This window comes from Dermacentor albipictus, chromosome 2, assembly GCF_038994185.2.
Source record: "Dermacentor albipictus isolate Rhodes 1998 colony chromosome 2, USDA_Dalb.pri_finalv2, whole genome shotgun sequence".
Taxonomy (NCBI): Eukaryota; Metazoa; Arthropoda; class Arachnida; order Ixodida; family Ixodidae; genus Dermacentor; species Dermacentor albipictus.
In genome coordinates, this window is record NC_091822.1 from 194,788,530 (window position 1) to 194,809,319 (window position 20,790).

General features: G+C 46.3%; 1 protein-coding gene across 6 annotated transcripts in view; it reads right to left on the reverse strand.

Annotated features, from left to right (window-relative positions):
- LOC135898538 (anoctamin-7-like) overlaps positions 1-20,790 on the reverse strand; it is a 117,270-nt gene that overhangs the window by 74,939 nt on the left and 21,541 nt on the right. Inside the window, exons 1-2 of one of the 6 annotated variants that reach the window (XM_065427540.1) lie at positions 17,977-18,300; positions 11,433-11,631 (exon numbers count right to left, since the gene is read on the reverse strand). In XM_065427540.1, coding sequence (XP_065283612.1) covers positions 11,433-11,561 — 129 coding nt within the window. In that variant the 5' untranslated portion in view covers positions 11,562-11,631; positions 17,977-18,300. Of the gene's footprint in view, positions 1-4,851; positions 5,129-11,432; positions 11,635-17,976; positions 18,301-20,790 lie in introns of those variants that run through there. The other 5 variants (XM_065427538.1, XM_065427539.2, XM_070534594.1 and 2 more) reach the window with 5 other exon arrangements.

Consider the following 20,790-nt stretch of genomic DNA (forward strand, 5'->3'; position numbering starts at 1 on the left):
TATATATATATATATAAGACGGGGTAAAAAACAGACATGTTAACAAATGCTCGCCGACATAATATATGGCGCGCACGCAGTAATATAGAACTGCATTTTAAGATATATATGCCTTCCTGCTTCCAAATGTATTAGATGAATTGTTCTGGTTTTGATATACCCTACACATGATCTCTTGAATAGTCTTCATTACTATAAGAAGGCGAAAAATAAAATGCTGTTTCTCCGTGTGTCTAGTAAACTTTCAATTGAAATTTAATTAGTTCCCTTGGAACCTAGCTACACTTATACAAAGCATTGATTTCTTAATATTAAATTGAACCATTCCGCATCCCTAAAGAAACAAGAAAAGAAAGAAAGGAAAACTTTAGATCGCTGTCTTGTAGAGTATGAACGAAAGTAGATCAGCACAAATCGTACAGCCGCTCAACGAATACTTAATGAGCTTTTCCATCTAGCTGTGGATACCAGCAGGCCGGCAAGCGCGCACTCATACGCAGACACCCAACACACACACCCATAACACACACACATAACACACACACATAAAACACACACACACATACACACACACACACATACACACACACACACACACGCGCGCGCACACACACACACGCGCGCACGCGCGCATGCGCATGCACACACACATGGAAGCGCCAACGCCCCCCCCCCCCCCCCACCGATCAAAGTACTTCGTGTTCTTAATGTCACTCGTATAGCCCAGATCGTGCGAAGGTCTCTCATGGTTTTCTCGCCTCGGTGTGCAAATACTGACCGATATAAATGCCGATCTTAAAAGATTAGTTGCAGTAGCGACTGAAACAAGGCGATCTACGTTGTCTCTCCGTGTGGGCGATTTCGCCTTGTCGATGCCGCGAAAAGCCGGAGCAAGCTTCAAGTTGGGACTCGGGGAAATCACTAAAATGAGCGTGGTCTCGCAGCCTTTGCTCCATACATTGAATCATAACGTATCCAGCCATCAGTCATACCATGCTGAATACGCCGGTTCTCGTTCGATAACGTATTCATGTAGAACTGTTAAAAAGGGCACTGTTTATAACGTTTACGTTTTGATGTCATCGTCTCCTCAGTGCTATACCTAAAAGGGTGCTGAAGGCCGCAAGCGCGTCGTCCACATTTTTCACAGCGCATAAGAATCGTTATTTCGGCAAATGTACAGTAACGCAACAGGATGGACAGTTGGGCGAGTTGGTACGGCGACATATTACTGGTTTTTAGCGCGAAGTGACACATACGAAGACTAGAACAAGACAGGACGAGCGCTAACTCTCAACAAAACCTTTATGAAACGATCAACATATATATAAGTGATTGCAAAAACCGTAGCAAACAAACATCCCAAGGTCTAAAAATTATGGGTTAAACATATAAGAAGGTATATCTATGGAAACCAAACAGGAAAAGGAACTACTTGAGATTGACACACGTGCTGAGAAGATATTGAAATTCGCTTTCTAACAGTGGTATTGATGCTTGGCTAACACGTCTCTCGTAATCTTTTAATGTGAAATGCCTCAATTATTTCGCTTGTACTTTGGCATTTGTGTCTTGAAAGGACTTTTGTGTCCTTAAACAAAGGCTTCCAACCGCAATTGAAACAATGCGACGTTAGATGTTAAGCGTTAGGAGTGTGAAGTGATTGTTTATTTATGTCCTTTTAGTCTGATATTGAGGCACCTGCCTCTCGTTCAATGCAAGCCTTCCCGCACTTGAGTGGAATCGGATAAACTATGCCAGTGTTACAAGGTACAAAAGGGGACACATGCCTAATGCCGCAATAATTTTATGCGAAGCATATTACGAGGGCTCAACCCAGCTCCTCAGGCGCGGCGGTGACCATGAAATCACGTGACACCGTGACGTCACGACAGAGGAGAAGTGGCTTTGGCTCAACTCTTGCAAGACGGGCTGGGTGGGAATCGAACCAGGGTCTCCGGAGTGTGGGACGGAGACGCTACCACTGAGCCACGAGTACAACGCTTCAAAGCGGTACAAAAGCGCCTCTAGTGAATGCGGTGTTGCCTTAGAAACGCGCTGTTTCTAAGGCGTGCGTCTCTTGCTCAGGCGCACATTTCGTTGCCGCGCCGAACGCTGCTTTGCTCGACGCTCACCGCGTCCAATGCGGGGCGCGTAGTCGCTGCCCTGTAGCCCATTGTCTTACACCCCTTGGCGGGTCGACGGGAACGCTGTCGCGTTCCACTCTTGAAGGCGAAGTAATGCATGAGTTGTTTCTTCGTCTAGCCGAACCAAATATAGCCAAGCAACAGCAGTTCACCAGGCTAAACAGTGGTTCAACAACTAAAATAAAGGCTAGTATGCTTCGCATCCTGGGCTTAACCTTACCTAAGCCACAGCCATTTTTTCTTTTTCCGCCCCCCCCCCCGCTCAAGTTTCCTACTTATGATAGGACACATCATTGGCAATTTGCAGGGGGCGGAAACAACAATATTGACATCATATCTACTAGCTACGTTCTGTAAACCGCGTGAAAACCTACGCACATAGGACATCACAGCAAACCTTTTTGTTCCCCGTTTTTCCTGTTGGTGGTTTCTTGCAACACTTTTTACCCATTTTGAAGGCATTTCACAGGTTAGTGATAACAAATGAGCACGATAGTCAGCTTCCTCTAGCCTATCTATCCGTTACGAAAACCTTTGTTGCATACTGTGGGGACATGACTTAGCGATGGCAGACCTAAGAGCTGTGTAAGCTATCCCCTGTTTTACAAGTTTGGAATGGCAAGAAGAAAATTCAAGCAGTGGATTTTTTGCCCTTGGCGAATAATACCAACAGACATGTTCCTGTTCGAAAGTTAAGCACCGATCTAGAATCTGTAATGTATTCTTCTGGATAAGCTCAAGCGTAAAAGTAAAACCTGTCTTCTTCTAGCTTTCGTACGTGTCCCTTCGCGCTGAAGACCAAGAATGTGTACACTAACGTTTGCTTCATTCATGTAGCATGTTAGGGCGGTAAATGTATAGCAAGGAAAAGAAAGTCCTCCACCGCAGGTTATATGCTAATTCAGAGTCCGCTCCAGTCGTGTGTGGGCGACCCTTTAAGAAAGGACTTAATTTCTCTCGGTGTCAGTGGCAACGTCGTGGTGCACACTCACTGCGGGCACAAACATTCAGCAGTATTCAGTGAATGCACGAGTCATGAAAGTAGCTCAGGGGCTGACAGCGAGCGCGATTGACTTCCATAGTGTGTTTTAACGTCTGCACTAGTGTAGCAATATCATCACAGTGAGACACACACATATACTAGACAGGCCGGTCCACTCAGTGATCCATGGGAGATGCTGTGTGGGGCAGCGGTAAATGTAACGCTCTTGCCACAGACACGCATGTCGCACTTGCTGTACTATTGCGCTGAAGGCGAAATTACATTCAAAATGGGGACGGGAGTGGGTGTAAATGGTAGATATACAGGGTGTCCCAGCTAACTTTAGCCAGAGTTTAAAACTATGCAAATGCCACGTAGCTGGACAGAACAAATGCAATGTTTATTGCCGTGGCTAGGACGTGCTCAAACAGTTTTTTTTTCATTCCGCCTAATTAGATAAGTAGTCCTAATTATTTAATCAACTTCTCAAATATTGTAATTAGGTGAAAAGAGTCAATGAGAAAATTGGAGAGCGACATGAGAAACTCCCGATATAGCTTTCCGTTCCTCAATACGTGCCACATAAATCTATTTTTACGAGCGTGAAAGAAGCCCGCAAATGGACGTAAAACTTTCGTGTGACTGGCCGCTCGAGGCACTTTGCGGGCATTCGCGGTTCTTTCACGCTCGGAAAAACACTTTTATATAGCACGTACTGAGGAACAGAAAGCTGTATCGGGAGTTCTTCATGTTGCTCTACAATTTGTCATTGTCACTTCATTGTTACTCATTGTCTGAGTATCTCCAAGCGACGGCAAACAACATTACCTTTGTTCTGTCCAGAGACGTGGCATTTGCATATTTTTAAACTCCAAAGTTAGCTGGGACATCTTGCATATTGACCCGGCCGGTAACTCCTCCACTATCTCTGCTACAGTGGTTTCGAGAAAGAACTTGGAATGCCGCCTACACGGTGCTCAAACCAGAAGGCAACAAAGGCGCAAATGAAGTTCCTCCGTTAAAATGCCCTATGGCTGAAGCACTGCAAACGCTCTTCCGTGTTATTTATTCATATGTCCGCCTGTGTACGTATCTGCTTCCCTCTCTCTGCCTGTGCTTTTCCTTGTCACATTTCTTCCTCCCCTTACCCCTTACCCTGTAGAAGGTAGCAAACTCGATGTTTGTCTTCCAGTTAATATCTCCACATTTCGCATCTTATTTCTTGCTCCTCGTGTATCGCGTAAGTTTCAGTCGGTGACTGCAAGTAAACAAAATTTTCCCGCAACTACATGCGCCATGTGCTGCGAAGCTTCACTGATGGGTCATCAAAAGCGTGCGCATTTAGGCTACTGAGTTCATAGAAAAACAAAGCAGTGCAATATGCAGGACGTAAGAAAGAGATAGGCGACGGCGCCGTTGTCTGTCGCCTGCTTACGTCCTGTCGATTGCTGTTTTTTTTTCTTTTTATCTCCTCAAATGACAGGTCTTGTTCTCGCACCGCCAGAGAAGAGTCACCTGCGGAACTGCATAAGCGGTAGAGCAGCCCACAACATACAAGTCAGCTTGACTGACAATGAATGGCTTATATTGGCACTTTAGCCCTGACCAACACATTGCCTCGGCACCCAGATTCCGCTCGGTCTGCCTATGCAGAGCGTACCGAAAGAGCAGCGACACGGTGAGAGACAGAGAGTGACAACACGCTCGTGGGGAGATGCCTACCGTGCATATGCTTGTCCGCGCTCGCGGCCGAGTTGCTCGTCATGCCACGACCGCGGTGGTGGAGAAACGGAGCGCGAAGCCACGACGACGATCGACGACAGCGGTGCTTGCCTTCGCCGGCGACACTCGGTGTGCTGGCGGCGGCGCGTCTCTCCCGGCTTCTGCTGCTGCCGCCGGGCGCAGCTGCGGTGCTCGCGGCGAGCCCGCGACGCGCGATGCCGTCGTGCGCCCCCGAGACGCTGCCGCCGGAAGACTCGGTTAAAGCGCGCTTCGCAGGTGGGAGCGCTTACTGCGAACGCTGGGCGAACTGACTCGAAGAAAAACATGCACCCTCTGGAGCTCGTCTTGCCCCCGAACAGTAACAGTCATTTATATCGCACGCATTTCCTTTCTTTAACGCCGTACTAGCCGTGCCTTCAGGATACGAAGGGCACGCGCGTATCAGCATGACATGCGCCTCCGGGAATGAGTGGCATTCGCGAGAGGAAAGTAGCGAACACGGAGTGCCAAATAAAGGAAGCGTAGGCAAGATTTATAATGATTGTTGTTTGGGGGTCAATATAAACTTCAATGGGTGCACATTTTTTTAAGGGTGTAGTGTCACGGTATTACGACGGCGAAGATGCGGGAACGTTGCCGGGAAGAATTATTAAAGAATCGAACACCTCAGCGAGCGATCCCAAGAAGCAAAGCAAGCTACAACGCTATAGCAGCGAGCACAGCCTGCGGTCGTCGAATCTGAATCCAGTGATCCATTGACTATTTATAAGCATGCGTCATCGCACATCCCACAGCAACCGAGTGCTCGGGTCAATTCGAGATTGTCCGAATGGACGGTGTCTTTATTGGAAAGACTGGCGCTCAGGCCTGAATGGGTGGAAAGGTAGGGGTAAAAAAGATGACGTTCAGTCTGTGTTCGTCTCACTGCAAACCAGACTCGTCAGCGAAGTCGAGAAACGAATCGTCCAGATGGCACGCCTATCTAGCTTCGCTTGTCGGATCCAGGTTTCGTAGTTCGGAATCATGTCGAGGTATTAATGCGAAATAATTATATGTCCCGTGAGGCAGATAAGCCGGCGTTGTCCGCAACGCGTTTTAACAAAGATCATCATAATCATCATCATCATCATCATCATCATCATCATCATTGCCTTGTATGACGTCAGTAGCAATAAAGAATTAAAGTTGGAACAAGCTAGAGACCTAAGGTGGAGTAAAGTGAATTAAGTTGCTTAATGTTGGTCAAGGTTGGTACAAATTAGAGCAAGGAGAATTAAGGTGAATTAAGGTTGGTACAGATTAGAACAAGATGGATTAAGATGGATTAAGGTTGGCACAAATTCACAAATTAGAGCAAGTTGCATTAAGGTAGAGTTATGAAGGACGCATGACAATGTATGACGTCACGTATCATGGACGTAACCAATTAATTAGAGAAGTAATGGTTTCGCATTTAAATCACGTAAGGATACTTAAGTGACCGTCAATTTTCTGCCACGTGCCTTTTCATGAACCCGACATTCCCAGAAGTGTTGTTTGGCCATGGACTGGCATTGTGTGTAGCAGTCAAGGCACTGATGTTAGAAGTTCATCGGCGTGTCCTCACTTTCGTTGGAGGTCCCTCATCTTCCCTTGGGAATGTGACTTCCAGTGGTAAGTTACATCAGGGGTTAAACCCGGTTTCAGGGAAAACCCGATTGCACGCGGTGAAGCGGGACTGTATAAAGCTATTCGCGTCGCGTGCGACATCTATTAGAAACGCTTGTCTCGCTTTGTTATCTAGTGGATTGCACATTGACAAATTTTTTGATGCCGCAAGAGTGTCTTGCACCGAGCGATAACGTGATAACAGCGATATTCTGGTGAAAGTGGTCACCAACGATAAGTAAAACAGCAGCGCGTGGCAATATCGAGGTGTGAACGCTCCTGGTGTGTCACGTGGGTACTGCGTCGCTGTCTGTGTTCGTAATGGCGTGCTAGCAGATTGTGTGCCCAATGACTACACTGTGGGCATTGAAAAGTAGACTCCTGAAAGCGCCTCAGATTTGCATCTACCTGCGTAATGTACTCATTTACCAGCTCCACATATGTAGTGTGATTACGCAGAATACACACCTCTTTCTTTTCTTGTGCCGCTCTTGTGGTGTCTCTTGGGATTATTGTGAAAACACAAAGAGAAGGTTTACAAGTAGGTTTACCCACGGGTGCGAGCATTTCTTTGTAAGCACCCGTATGACGAGGACGGGTAGGTGAGCACCAACCTAACCAAGCTACCAGGCTGCTACTGCAGCGAGATTAGTTTGCTCTCTCGCGAACTTGACAATACAGCATGGAGGTGCATTTTGGGAAGCGGGAAAGGCGTGCAATATTAGCCATGACTTAAGTTTAGTAGTAGTATGTTTAGTAGTATGTTTATTTGGCCATATTATATACAATACAATATGCCCTCGAGGTGAGGCTAAAGGAGGTAGACCAAGCATACCTCCTGACAAGGCCTAAACCCCGATCACACATCATGGAAACGGGGGCCGAATGGACACAGAGAAAAAAACAAAACAATGAGCAAACATGATCACAATAGAAAATAGTTAATGATAGACAATAATAAATATCCATTAACAATAAACAAAACATTTCATAATATGCACAATCAAAAAAGTTCACCTCTAGTATCGTATAGATTTTCCGCTTCCGGGCCGAAGTAGACATGTGCTGATACATTCGATTCAATTCAGTTGACCGTGAGAGTGAAGTAGTTTCAGTTACGTTCAGCAACTGCGCCGAGCTTTCATTAGAGTTTTGAGTGCCCTGTCAGCGTATGAGTAAAGTATCTCTCAGGCCGATAAATCTCTCGACAGCGATCCTTCGCCAATGCATTATTACTGTCGGGAATTCTATTTGCCCAGCTACTTTTGTTTCCTGGTGACAAATCTTTTACCCGTAACAACATTCACGATGCGTATAGCGTTATTAACAAACATCCTAACGCGAGGACCCTCGATCATCGTACAGCGAACCACTTGCACTTTAGTGTTTTTCCATTTCTATACACTTGACAGTGCTTTGTATTTTCATTATCTTGTTGTTTTCAATTCCTTTGATTTTTGCATATTCGTGTGTGTATCGTGCTTTTTTCATATTGTGAGCACAATATTTGCATCTCACCTTCCTCATCTGTACATATCATCATCACCACTAGCCGGGACTCTTCTGTCATCGTAGCACGGAATCACCGATAACAAATAATTTTCTTAGAAGCACACCAATGCCATTATTTACATCTTTTTTTTTCCTTTCCTATTAGAACTTGAGTAAGAAATTGAGGATTTTGGGGTGATAGCAGGCTCTGACGTAGCCTAGCTTCCAAAGTTTTTTTTTTTTTTCGTCTGACTAAAGAAGAAACAGTCGGCCCTATGTACTTGTGAATAAACTTCCCACTTTTCGCACTTAGAAAATGAAGAACTTATTATTATGTCAGACGCACCATGCACCTATTTTAATCTTGTGTTTGGTTTTGTCCCGAAAGTTAGAGGTTTATATATTTTAAAATCCCTTTTACCATATATATTTTTTTAAATGATAGGTCTGCTACTCGGTAGAAGGTGCAGGCGTTCTGTGGAGATTATTGTTTAAATTTCTTTGAGATGCGAAATAAATATTGAGATTTTGACGAGAGGCGCATAAGGGGAAGGTCGAGCGCGTAAAGCAGCTTCCCGTCCTAAAATTCTCATTGTTATGTGCTTCTGCGGAAATTCATTAATTGATTCATTCAATAGGTGCAGAAGAAAAATGAGATCATGGTACAAAATAATTTGTCAACAGGCGCAGTCGAAAACTTTCTCTGAAAGATACGGTGCAGGAGACGTGACGTCACGCGGCCATATCAACATCGCAGCCTTTCGTGTCGACAAAGCATTCTTTTTTGGGAGCCACTCGGTTTCTTACCTTACCCCGGTGTCCCCTCAACTCATCCCTGCACTCGTATACAAACGTGAATTATCCATAGAATCGGATGTGGCGTTACGCTGTGCCAGTAGCCGTACGTAGCTCTTTAATATATTCGTAATCAAGGAACAAAACCTGTTACCACGTTTTACTTCTGTCCTTGACACAGAATAGATAGCTGACGCTTACGTAAGATCCCAGAGAACGTGTGGGTGACCCCTTTCAATGATGCAGCCGTAGTAAGCTTTCATTGAATCAGAATGCTCTGGAATCACAATATTGTGCCCGATACGGCGGTCATTCGTAATGAAGCGCTCAAAAATGTCGATCTGTTCTTCGAACAGGATTAAAAGAAAAATTGCCAGGGCTTTCGCTTCCGCTAACACAGTTGTAACGGCTTACCTGCATGATCTGGTAAATTCTCAGACGTCGGTGCGTTTCACAGTTGTAGCCAATGCATTTGCTGCAAGCAGTCCTTGCTCGCGACGAGCGGCTGCGAGTGATAATCTTTTAAATGGCAATGTGCGGCGAAGGCGCGAGAACAGCGAGCATTTGATCTGCTGACCGCCCTTCACAGAACAATTGTCAGTGCCTAGAAGTTCAAGAATGTGCATAGCCATCCTGTTTTATCAAATCCAGGCCTGATAGTGCGTCGGTTCTACAGTCTTTCTTTGCTCCGGCAAATATCGCTATCGCACTGCCTACATTCCTTTATGAGGAGTGCTTCCCAGGCGAGCGAGCAGCTTATACTGTGTTATACTGCTTAAAGGGACACTAAAGCGAAACAATAAATCAGTTTAGACTAATAAAGCATTGTTTGAGAATCCTGCAGGCAGTCATTTCAAGGTAGCAGTTTCATTACTAGACGAGAAAAGGAAGGTCGAAGTATCAGTATTTGAATTTCGCGCCGAAACCCCGACGCCGCTACGTCAGTGTGACGTCGGGGATTCCAAAGTATGTTTTCGCATTTGGGCCACGTTGGCTGAGTAAAGGTTCCCGAAACTTGCTATGTTTAATATTTGGTTCCTTTAGAACACAATGTAGTCAATCTGTACCGCTATATAAGGAAGTAGGCACTAGAAGATGCCATCAAAATCCATGACGTCACAGCGACCAGGTGCGGGAACTTCAAGGAAGCGTCGCCACCCGTCTTTCGTTCTTGCGCTTTTTCTTACTCGCCAAGCTTCTTATTGTGGTAAGAGTGGTGTTTTTAGTGTCGTAGAAAGGTAATTTACTGGTGCACAAGAAATCATTTTTCTCTTTAGTGTCCCTTTAAAGGCACGATCAGGGACCGGGTTCGGCCGCCGCTGTAGCCCGGTGGAGATGGTTTCGGCTGCTAAGCTCGAGTCGGCGGAATCGAATGCCGGCCGCATTTCGATGGGGGCGAAATGCAAGAAAACTCTCGTAGACTTAGGTTCAGCTGCACGTTAAAGGACACCAGGAGGTCAAAATTTTTCCCGAGCCACCACAACGCCTTCGCTTCGAGTTGTTGACAAATTCGACTTCGCCCTGCCATCTACTAGCCGTCTGGTTAGCTCAGATTGTAGAGCGGCCTCCCCGGAAAGGTGGTGGTCCCGGGTTCGAGTCCCAGATCAGGACGAATTTTTCTTCAACTGCGAGGCTTTTCTTTCGAGGAACCCGTATGAGTTTCCTCTGTCACAGTTGATATGGTTGGGTGGATGTCTCATTTTCCCTTAATTACTGCTTTCCACATTACGGGTTTCCGCAGAACCATTACGTTATAGTGTCTTTCTTTCTTTAATTTTAGGTCATATATCCGCTATTATAGGCCATATGTGAATTATAGGTCATATGTCCGCTATTATAGACGAGTGTTAATAGGACAGTGGGTAAGCCTGAGGTCGGAACGTTGCATTAGTAAAAAATTATGGAGCAACCACGGTCAAAGTAGGCCGAGGAGTACCAAAACCTCATCGAAAGTTCCAGTGAAAGTGCACTGGATTCTGTGGATGGCCACAGCCCCGAAGCACTCAAAGCGTACCATCAGTAATATTACTTCAGCTAAGAAAAAAAAAAGCTAAATGGTAAAATACGGACGCAGTCATTGACTACTCATTTTTACCAGAGAAAAGAAAGCACTGAGTGCACAGTTAAGGATCACTGCAGCGGTCACTAATGTGAGCTTATTAGGCGCTTATTAGTATGCACACTAATTCAGGTGGGTTTTCATGTGGTCAAAAGCTAAAAACTCACACAGCACCACAGAACATTCATCAGGGTCTCACGTGGCGACTTCTGAGACCGATCCAGGAAACAGCAGCTTCTCACCATAGGGTTTCGTGCCTTGCACCACTATTCACATTAGAAGCAGCAGCCCTAACTTCCACAGTGAATATACATCAATTACTATCATGCCTTGAGCAGCGATGCATACTTGGCCCATGGACTAATGCTGTCTGTGCGTCTCACGCAACGAGAGACACGGGTTTCAATTAGATGTAGTTTGTTGCGTGTTTCGGTGTGTTTAGTGTGTGTCGGGCATCTGCGACGTACACTGTGCATAACGCTTCATTTTTCACCCTACCCGTCCGGACTAGTATGCTAAGCATTGCCAGCAGACAGTCTTATCGAGGGTTGCTTAAAACAGTTCTCTCTCTCTCTCTCTCTTCGCTTACCAACAGGTGGTCGTGGCTCAGCAGCGCCCCCTGCTCGTCCCTTCGGAAGGAACCGTACGAGGCGGCCGGCTGCTCGGAGCTGCTGCCGTTCAGCTCGTACTTCTCGCTGTAGTGTCCCAGCCGAGGCATGACTGCTGCTGCTGGCTCTGCTTCTGCCGGCGCTGATCCGTCCGCCGCGACCACCACCGACGGGGGATCACTGCTGAGGTGCACAAAGCGAGGAAAAAAGGTGAAATTTTGCTGAAAGCACATGATGATGGTTATCGAAACTGTTAGGCCACATTGCAGTTCAAGGACGCAACAATAATGAAAATCAGTGTGATCGTTACTACTACAACTACGACAATGGTAATGGCTACAGTGATGGGCCCAGCATTGTCATGAACAACAACAACAAGAACAACCGGTAATAGTGCACCACACTCCAACTTCTTACCGAGTCGCCCCTCGCGCTTCCTGTTTACGAGCATAAAATCAAGCCGTCATGATCCACCACGTGTGGTCTTGCTGTCTGGAACGGCCTTCCTCCACGAGCTACTTCGGTACTACAGAATTTCGAATCACGGGCTCAGAACCTTGCATAGGCTCTGCGCATTTCGCACGTGCCGACATGGGAAATCTCTTTACGGGAGTGCCAGCTGAGCGTTTACACAACACTGGCGAAAGCGAACGGTGAGTTTTGAAGTTCCCGGGGCAGCAGCGCTTGGGTGCGGTGGGCTTGGGCGCGACCAGGGAGGCGTCGGCGTTCACGCCACGCCACGCTTGGCTGCTACCAGGCCGAGCCTGCGTCGCGAGCGCCACCGGAGACAATGGCTACGCCGTGCCTAGTGACGCCCGTAATGACCTCGTTAGCTCAACGGCTCTGTGTGCTCATTGCAAAGTCTCTGGGGACGCCCGCGGTCTCTGCGTCGGGATTGTTGTGGTTTATCGACCGTAAACAAACTCTTCAAGGTTGCTCATAAAATGGTGGCGCAAACAGGCAGTCAAAACACTGATCCACAGAAGCTGCAAATTCGTGTCAGTGCCGCGCAAGATGTATCTTCTTTGTTGGACTAGTGAAATTCACGCTTTTCACCCATTGCTTTTGTGTGTTTTTGCTTGCGCCTCACACTTAATAATAATTGTTACCCTAAGGCGTTTGAACTAATGAGGAAAATGTATGCTCAATCTAACCTCATTTGTGTCAAATGGTGTTACACAAGTTTGTGGATTCGACACAAACAACTGTGGTCTGCCCACCGGGTAAGATGCACAATAACATCAAGAGATAGGGAGGCTCACTGCATGACTTCAATTATGTCACTGCAACAACGCGAACACTACCAAAGTAACGTGTTAGCACATCTCGGCGAGAGAAAGAGAGAAGCAGGCTAGCGATTGTTTCTCTTCTTACAGCTGTCCACGCTTTTCAACATGAAAAGGAGGAAATTAAGGAGGGTAAGGGAACAGAAAGGTGGAATGAAATATACCACGTCACACGGGCACCGAGTAGGATCACTTATGGACGTAAATGGCGTCCCTTAATTTGACTGCAAAATCATATGTCACGTGCGGGAAACGTTGTAATGGGACTGTGGCTTTACAAGCACCACTTTCTTATACGTCTCTTGGCCGCGGGCTTCAACGTTTGGTGCAAGCAACGCTTCCGCGTGCTATATTCAGTGATTCTTGCTTGCCACTAAGGTACCGTTGAAGTTTGTAGGAATACAGTGCAAGCTGTAATTGTATATAATACAGCGCATAAGAATGAGCGTGAGGTCAACGTCGTCGAGGCATGACGCCACTATCGACGTCGATCGTTTTCGTTTTTGGTGTCGGCTATTTCCAACGCCGCTTAAGCACACTTCCGCCTTGGCAAGGAAATACCAGCTGTTACTTCGATGCTCCCCCTTGACCAACTTAAACGCCGAAATTTTTATATAGTGCAATAAACTCGGTTTTGTGATACGTTTTGGCTCCTGCAAATGATCTTCCTCTTCCCCGATGGCAAGTGATGAGAGCTCAATATATCAAATCCGTGGCTTCGGAAATCCCGTCGCGCCGTCATCTATAGGCGAATATACGCCAGCAACACACGGTGCTTTTCCATAAAGAGCTCTCTCTTTCTCTTTTTGACGTGACGGTCAACGCCACGTAATATATACTTATGAGGTCATGCAAAACTGTTTGCTCTGAGTAAACTTTAACTAATGAACTGATTTTTCATACTGTTGGAAATAGAGTAAATGCTTTACAACAAGTAGATTGGTGTACATCGCTCCCCAGCAGGACGTGAAATACACGCAGAGCATGCCACGACGCAGCCCGAAGCCGCTCATACAGTTGTATTCCATGATTTCGGTTCTGTGCTGTCGGCTTGCATTACACAAGGAGCCTGACAGCTGTCCGAGGCAAGTGACCTTGATACCAAAACATAGCGCACGCCATGCCACGAAGCCAAATGACACATATCTCCAGCATAGTGGAACACATCTGTGTTGAACGGAAGCCAACAGACTGAAGCTGGATCTTAATTGGAACGGAGGCGAAATTGCACTAGTAAACCTGATCCCCGCATGGTCCAATGAGTTGTGCGCGAATATAAGGCGCCTGTTGTTAGAGCCGTACATTCCTTCGCCTGGCGTCCCTTCCCCTGACCAAAGAACGCATTGGCACGTGTACGCGAATTCTGCATCGCGCGAATCTGAAACGTGGGAAGAGAACGGGAGACACCTTCTTGCTTGATTCGGAGACTGCTTCTTGCTCACATTTATGTGGGAACAATTAGTTGTTAGGTGCTAGTAGCGCCCGTGTTTGTCGTTGCTCTCTTTCTCGTCTACGTCTTTTTCGCGCATGTTTTCGTTAAGATGGAACCACACCGACTCGCCCAGCTCTCAGTTTTGATGATTCAGCCTCGGCACTGAAACTCCCGGTGCACCAGTAAGAAAACAATCCGCTTGCCCACATGTTGCGCTGAGCTTACGAAACGCAAAAAGAGCTCCCGCAGTCTTGCATGCCCGCGCTGGCTTGCAGGCCGATACTGGTCGTTTCCTGTAACAGCAGGGAAACTTGGGCTAGTTCGTTAACCTTTATAGTTTACGGCACAGCGCTCTTTGCCTCCTCCCCCCCCCCCCCCCCAAAGAAAAAAATAAATCTCTTCGTCCGTTTCAGCGCTGTTCTGCTAAGTATGAAAGTGTTCGGTGAAGTGAAATGGAGTTCTTTTTGATTTAGTGAATTCGCCAAGCAGCGACCGCTTGGTGCCGGCGGGACAATTTGCAAGCGGCAATAAACAGCTTAGTGGAGTGCTGCTGCGTAATCTATGCAGTGGCGGTTGCCGACCTTCGGGAAGTTTCCGTTTTGCGATAGCATCCAGACTTTCATTAGGAGAAATGCCAACGTGATGGGTTGGCCTGGATGCTTTCCCGACCTTTTCCAGCATCCGGGTGAATGCCAGGGAAAGGGGACACATTTTTCATATAACATTTGTACCGGGCTCCAAAAGCCTAAGTCTTCGGAGTGGTACGCCTAGGATCGGTGCTTGGCTCGTTCAGCTTTTTCTTTTTTTTTTTCAAAGCATCGTTTTCACTGGAGAAATCGGTTGTAAGAGTGCATCACATCACGCGATGTGGAGACCTGCAAGTTACAGAGGAGATAATGCATTCGCTCTCATATCACTGGCTATCATGATCGGCCCGTTCTTGTATACTGATCAGCTACGAAAAGTAACTGCATGCTAACAAATTTGTGAATTTGACCCCTAGCTGATCGATTTTACAGTTTAGCTTTTACAACGCTTCGTGGAATTTGCATCATTGAGTGAAAATATTCATGTTACACGTTCTTGGTACTGTTGCTTGGGATAACAATCCAATGTACCACATAGGCGTGCACAGTACGAAAGAAAACTCTCAGTTGTAAAAAAAATAAAATAAGGCAAGAATGTTAGTACCCCAACTACTTGTGAAAGCTACAGTGCCATTGTACGTTATGAAAGTAGATAATCGGTTGTGGAGAGTGGAGCCGGCGTCTGCGATTGGTCCATTTCCCCTTGTTCAGCTTGTGGTTGGTGGTCGATAATTGCAGTGGTGCGTGACGGACAGTTAATACTGCCGCTAACACGGGCCCTCAACGAAAAAGGAGTTGACCGAGTGATGTCGCATGCCTGCCGAGAAAGCTGGACAACTTTATACGTCCACGAAAAAATGTTTATTACACGCAAAGAAATCCATTCTCGCCGGCAGCTCCGAGTAGCCAGTGCCAGAGCCGATCGGCGGGCATTAATCTTCTATTCCTTACTGAGCGGAACAGTCTCCAATTATCCCGAAAAATAAATCGGTTTTGTTCGGCATATAAATGCATCTTTAGTGCGTAGACGTCACTGGACATGGTCAGTTATCGCAGTTTCGCGACGTCGCTTGACGGACAGGCAAAGGAGCGGCAGGCCGAAATACTTTGACCAATAGCGAAAGGCTAATGGCGAAAAAGACGTAGAATCGGAAAGAACCTATTCTTTTATTATTTCGTTCGGCAAATACCCATGCATAATCTGTGTGTTCATGTCATATCAGATGGGGTGTTTTCGCAGTTTTCGTGATGTTGCGTGACAGACAGGCTAAGTGGGCGTGGCCTTAAAGGTTTTTACCGATCACGAACGGTTAATGGCAAAAATAGAACAGAAACAGTTTTAAATAGGTTTACGTTACAGCACACCATATCTTGGCAGATCGAAATCAATAAGTCAATGTCATGTCGCGAGAAGTGGTGCCACACCCAATGTTGTAGCAATGGGGGCTCACTTATTGACCTGCTCATAAGAATCCGCCAGTATTATGCTTTGCACGCCAGTTCTAACGATTTTAAACGAGAAGAGGACTACGTGTGTGCTCGAAACGGAGGTCAAACAAACGCGAGTACGCAGGTGCAGAAGGGAACGAACAGCTGGTGACGTGAGAAAGCACACGTTCCTTATTTTGCATTTAAACATGCAGACAACAGACGCGGAGGCTTTCACACCTTGTAGAGTCTGTGCGTTTTTTTTATTTTACAGTTTGGCGCGTGTGCGTTTGGAATGAATGAAAGAGTTTCGAAAGGAAAAATAAATGGACCTGCAGGCAGAGAAAAGCAGAGAGATAAAAGGCTAAGAAATTAACCACACTCCCCATCCAAGCTGCCTGCTTAGGGCACTGGAAGGGCGGATCAAATGAAAAAGGAAAGGAAGAAAAGTAGAGCATAGGTTGATAGTCAGTTGAAGAATAGATAATTAAAAAAATGCCTCCGTTGGTAGTCAGCGCATGGTCCTGTCGTTTCGTGTCTCCCCTTTGTCTTCGTATTTGGCGCTGTTGTAATTTTGAGTTTATACCAGCAAGCCCAACTCAGCGTTTTCTTAAAGAGATAGGACACTTGCTTCATCGTATCGAACTGGAACTAATCCAAATATCTGCGAGCATGCTGTCATCTTAGAAGTGGCCGCGCCTTCAGTGCGTCGGGAGGCAGGCATGCTGATCGTACACTAGTGAGTGTTTGAAACTGGAGACCACAAAATAAATAGTTATCCAGTCACGGGGCAGCCTTATATAAACGCTGAAATGAGCAAGCCCTACCTAGCTGAGCTGTCACTTTTGATCGCACTGGTAATATAAGCTGAAGTAAGTCTGATACAAAGGACTTTCTGCTTCTGACGTATGCTTTCAAAATGTGATTTTTTTCGTAACTGATTGCTGCCCAAGGAACAGCACGCAACCCTCCGCCCCCAATTTTTTTAAAAAATATACTTAAAGTGCCGTCAAGCTTGAGTACAAAAAATATTGATGCTGTTTTTCCATAATTATTCTTAAACGGGCAAAGAACGAGCAAACGGGCAGGAACTGTTACAAACCGGTTCGAATTGTTATTTTCTCGCTCCGGTGTTGAACCGAAAGCGACCATGTTTTCAAGCAGAACCAATAAATAGTTTGGTGCGACGCTCATGATTAGCTACTAGAGGAATTTAGAGGTTTTGGTTTAGAGCATGTGATAGTGTTAAAATACGCACGTATGTTTTATGTCTGCCACTGTAGCATGAGGCAACATATCCGAAATTAAGGTGTTAGCATTACGCGATGCTTGCTGCCCATAATAAGCGACCTAGTAACGCGAACATTTAATTATGTAAGATAGGAGAATGAACTATTTCAGACATTGACGTGCTAGGCCAGAGAACACGACGAAGCTGAGAGGCTCTACGAGAAGAAGCTTTGTTCAAGAAAATAATTGTTTCTGCACCCCGGTGTTAGGGCTTGCTGTATGCTTCGGAAAAAAAAATAACAGTGGGGGGAGCAAACAAACATTGCACATACGTTCCATGTTTGAGCTGGCATTAAGTTGAAATGTGTTCCTAGTTTTATGGGAGAAGTCTCCAGCCTGCTTTTGATATCGAGCACGTGTTTCCAGCCAGTTCGTAACCTGACCGAAGGCTATTTTAATTGCTATTTTTTCAAGTTACAGTGGTTAACACCACTACCCCCTTGGTAACGCCCCTTTTACAGGCAGGTTCAACCATAATGCATAGTTCAACGGCTGCACCTACCGAGTTCACTTGTGTTATCCATTGGGCGTCGACTTCTCGGCTGCATTAAAAACGACGAACAGATTGTTGTTTGACGTCGGGCGCGCGCACTTTTTTACACCATCACGCAGCCCTGGGCATCTTGAATGCAGTCGGCGAAATGAGTTAGTCGCTGCCTGCGGTGTTCACCTCTCGTTAAGTGCGCGAAACAATACTCCGAAACCAGCAAGAGATCGCGTCAGAGTGAAAAAATTGCAACGGCCAGCAGCAGCGGTCGCGGCAGCACTGATTCCATTGAAACACTCGTGTTGCCATCTGTCGGCTCGCACGTGAAAGGGGGAACGGGGCGTCCCGTTTAGCCGGCGGAATTCCAGCGCAACGAGCTGACCGCTCTCTCCTGCGGCCAGCTAACTTTCAGAGAAAAGTGTAGGTGCTTCATGTAGCGCTGGGGCCCAGTCTTTGTCATTTCTGTTGGACTCCCGCCAGAAATTTCGGATTTCAACATCTACCCTGAGGCTCCAGTTTCTCTTTCTTTTTTTTTTGTCTTCCTCGAGGTATTATTGTTTTTTTTTTCTTTTCACACAGCGCCTCTCGCACCGTGTGAGAGTTGCGTCACACGCGCAACTGGTAGGCGGATGAGGTCACCGACGCTAGACCGGTCGTGTCCAGGAAGCGCACAATGCGCCGAGGGCGAACGGCAGAAAGAGAGCGCAAGGAGAGAGGCGTGGCTAGCAGGAAAGGAAACAAGTGAGAACTCTCTCTGAAGAGTGTGATCTGTCTGCACTGCGGCAATGTGGTTTAAGTGGTCGCTTTAAAAAAAAAAACTTATCTTCGTTATCTCGCCATCACGGGTGTTCTCACAGGTAAACTGAGTCTCTGCATCCAGTGTGAGCATTCGCCTACTTTGTTTTTACCTCACGTCCTCTCGTTTGCGCAGAAAGAGCGTCCTTGCCTCTGTCTCGCCCTCTGTTGTAAGACAGGCTCTGATTCGCCGAGGTAGCCCAGTGGCTAAAGTGTTGCGCTGACCCGCCGTGGTTGCTCAGTGGGTATGGTGTTAGGCTGCTGGGCACGAGGTCGCGGGATCGAATCCCGGCCACAGCGGCCGCATTTCGGTGGGGGCGAAATGCGAAAACACCCGCGTACTTAGATTTAGGTGCACGTTAAAGAACCCAAGGTGGTCGAAATTTCCGGAGTCCCCCACTACGGCGTGCCTCATAAATCAGAAAGTGGTTTTGGCACGTAAAACCCCATAATTTACAAGGTGTTGCGCTGCTGCGCTCGAAGTCGTGAGTTCGATCCCGGCCGCGGCGGCAGCAGTTCAATGCAGAAACCACGGGGGAAGGAAAAATATAGGAGGTATAGCATTATGTGACGCAGTTATCCTTGGCAAGCGAACGCTCCGTGAAGCCACAGTGGTGGCCCAACACGTGACCTCTTGCTTGGAGATCGCGTAACGATAATCGAGATTTGCTGGGACGTTTGGTTCCCAGTAGCTATGGCAGTAGTTTTTATGCGGTGCGCGTTTGTTCAGCTATCCTGCCGTGGCGCTGCTTGCAGAGCGGGAACACTAAAACCAACCGCGCACTTTGACGTGCGATCACGTGTTGGGCCAACACTGGCCGAGTAGATTTCGGCTTCAGTCGCGTTGCGGTATGCTCCCTGCTGTTGTTTCCTTTCTCCATGGCAGAAACGCTCCGTGTACTTGGATTTAGGTGCACGTTAAAGAATCCTCGGCGGTCAAAATAATCTACTATACGGTTCGCTTCGAAATAATCAGATCGTATTGTCGGCACTAGAAATTCCAGAATTTCCTTAATTAATTAATTGCACCTTTCTTTCTGCTGCCTCCTCAGCTTCATAATTTGCCTGATGGACAATGTAACATTTTTCTTTCGCTGCTTCATCTAACGCTTCCGTCTTGAACGCTGGCTACACCTCCAGTGTGAACACTCTAAATTACATCTTCAACGTTTCGGTAGTAGTTAACACTCATTACGCTCAGAAATAAAATGGAAAGACATAAGACCTATAAAGACACACAATAGCAGAGCTCGGCACTCACTAAAACCATCCAAAACTAAACCAGGCAAAACAGAAATTTAGCGGATATTTTAAAGTTACCGGGCTAGAGAAATATTTATTTTCAGAGAAAGTGGCTGAGAGGTAAAAGCTACTATTGGTACTAGTGGTACTACTGGTAAATAAAGTTGATTGATTGATTGATTGATTGATTGATTGATTGATTGATTGATTGATTGATTGATTGATTGATTGATTGATTGATTGATTGATTGATTGATTGATTGATTGAAGGCTTTGTGCTAATGCGGGAAGTTATGTAGTGCTGTCTCCAGATATTTTGAGCCTGTTCACAGGCTAAAAGCCTTAAAAATAACAGCAAGCAGTATCAGTTGACAGGAGAACGCGCACGCACGCACACAGACAGAGCTTCATGGTGCTGCTGAACGTGGCAGACAGGATGATTTCAGCGTGCAAGCATTTCCGACTTCCTTCGTTTTTTTTCTTCTTTTCTCTCTCTCTTCACATAAAGCCTGAGAACTCCTCGAGCAGATCCTTAGCTCACACGTACACTGAAGCGGAAAAATATGTCTCGACAAGTATTTGAAGGCACCCACCTGAGAGGCAGAACTAGCGAGTACTTCGCAATTAATCTGCTACTAACCTAACAAGAGCAAAATAAGACGTTTGTGGATGCAGTAGGCTACACACAAAAAAAAATAACTTAGAAAGGCACAGAGAGAAAGATAATTATGGTTATAGCACGTACATGCGCGCTTTATGCACAATGAGTGCTTGTATGTCTGTTCACTGTGT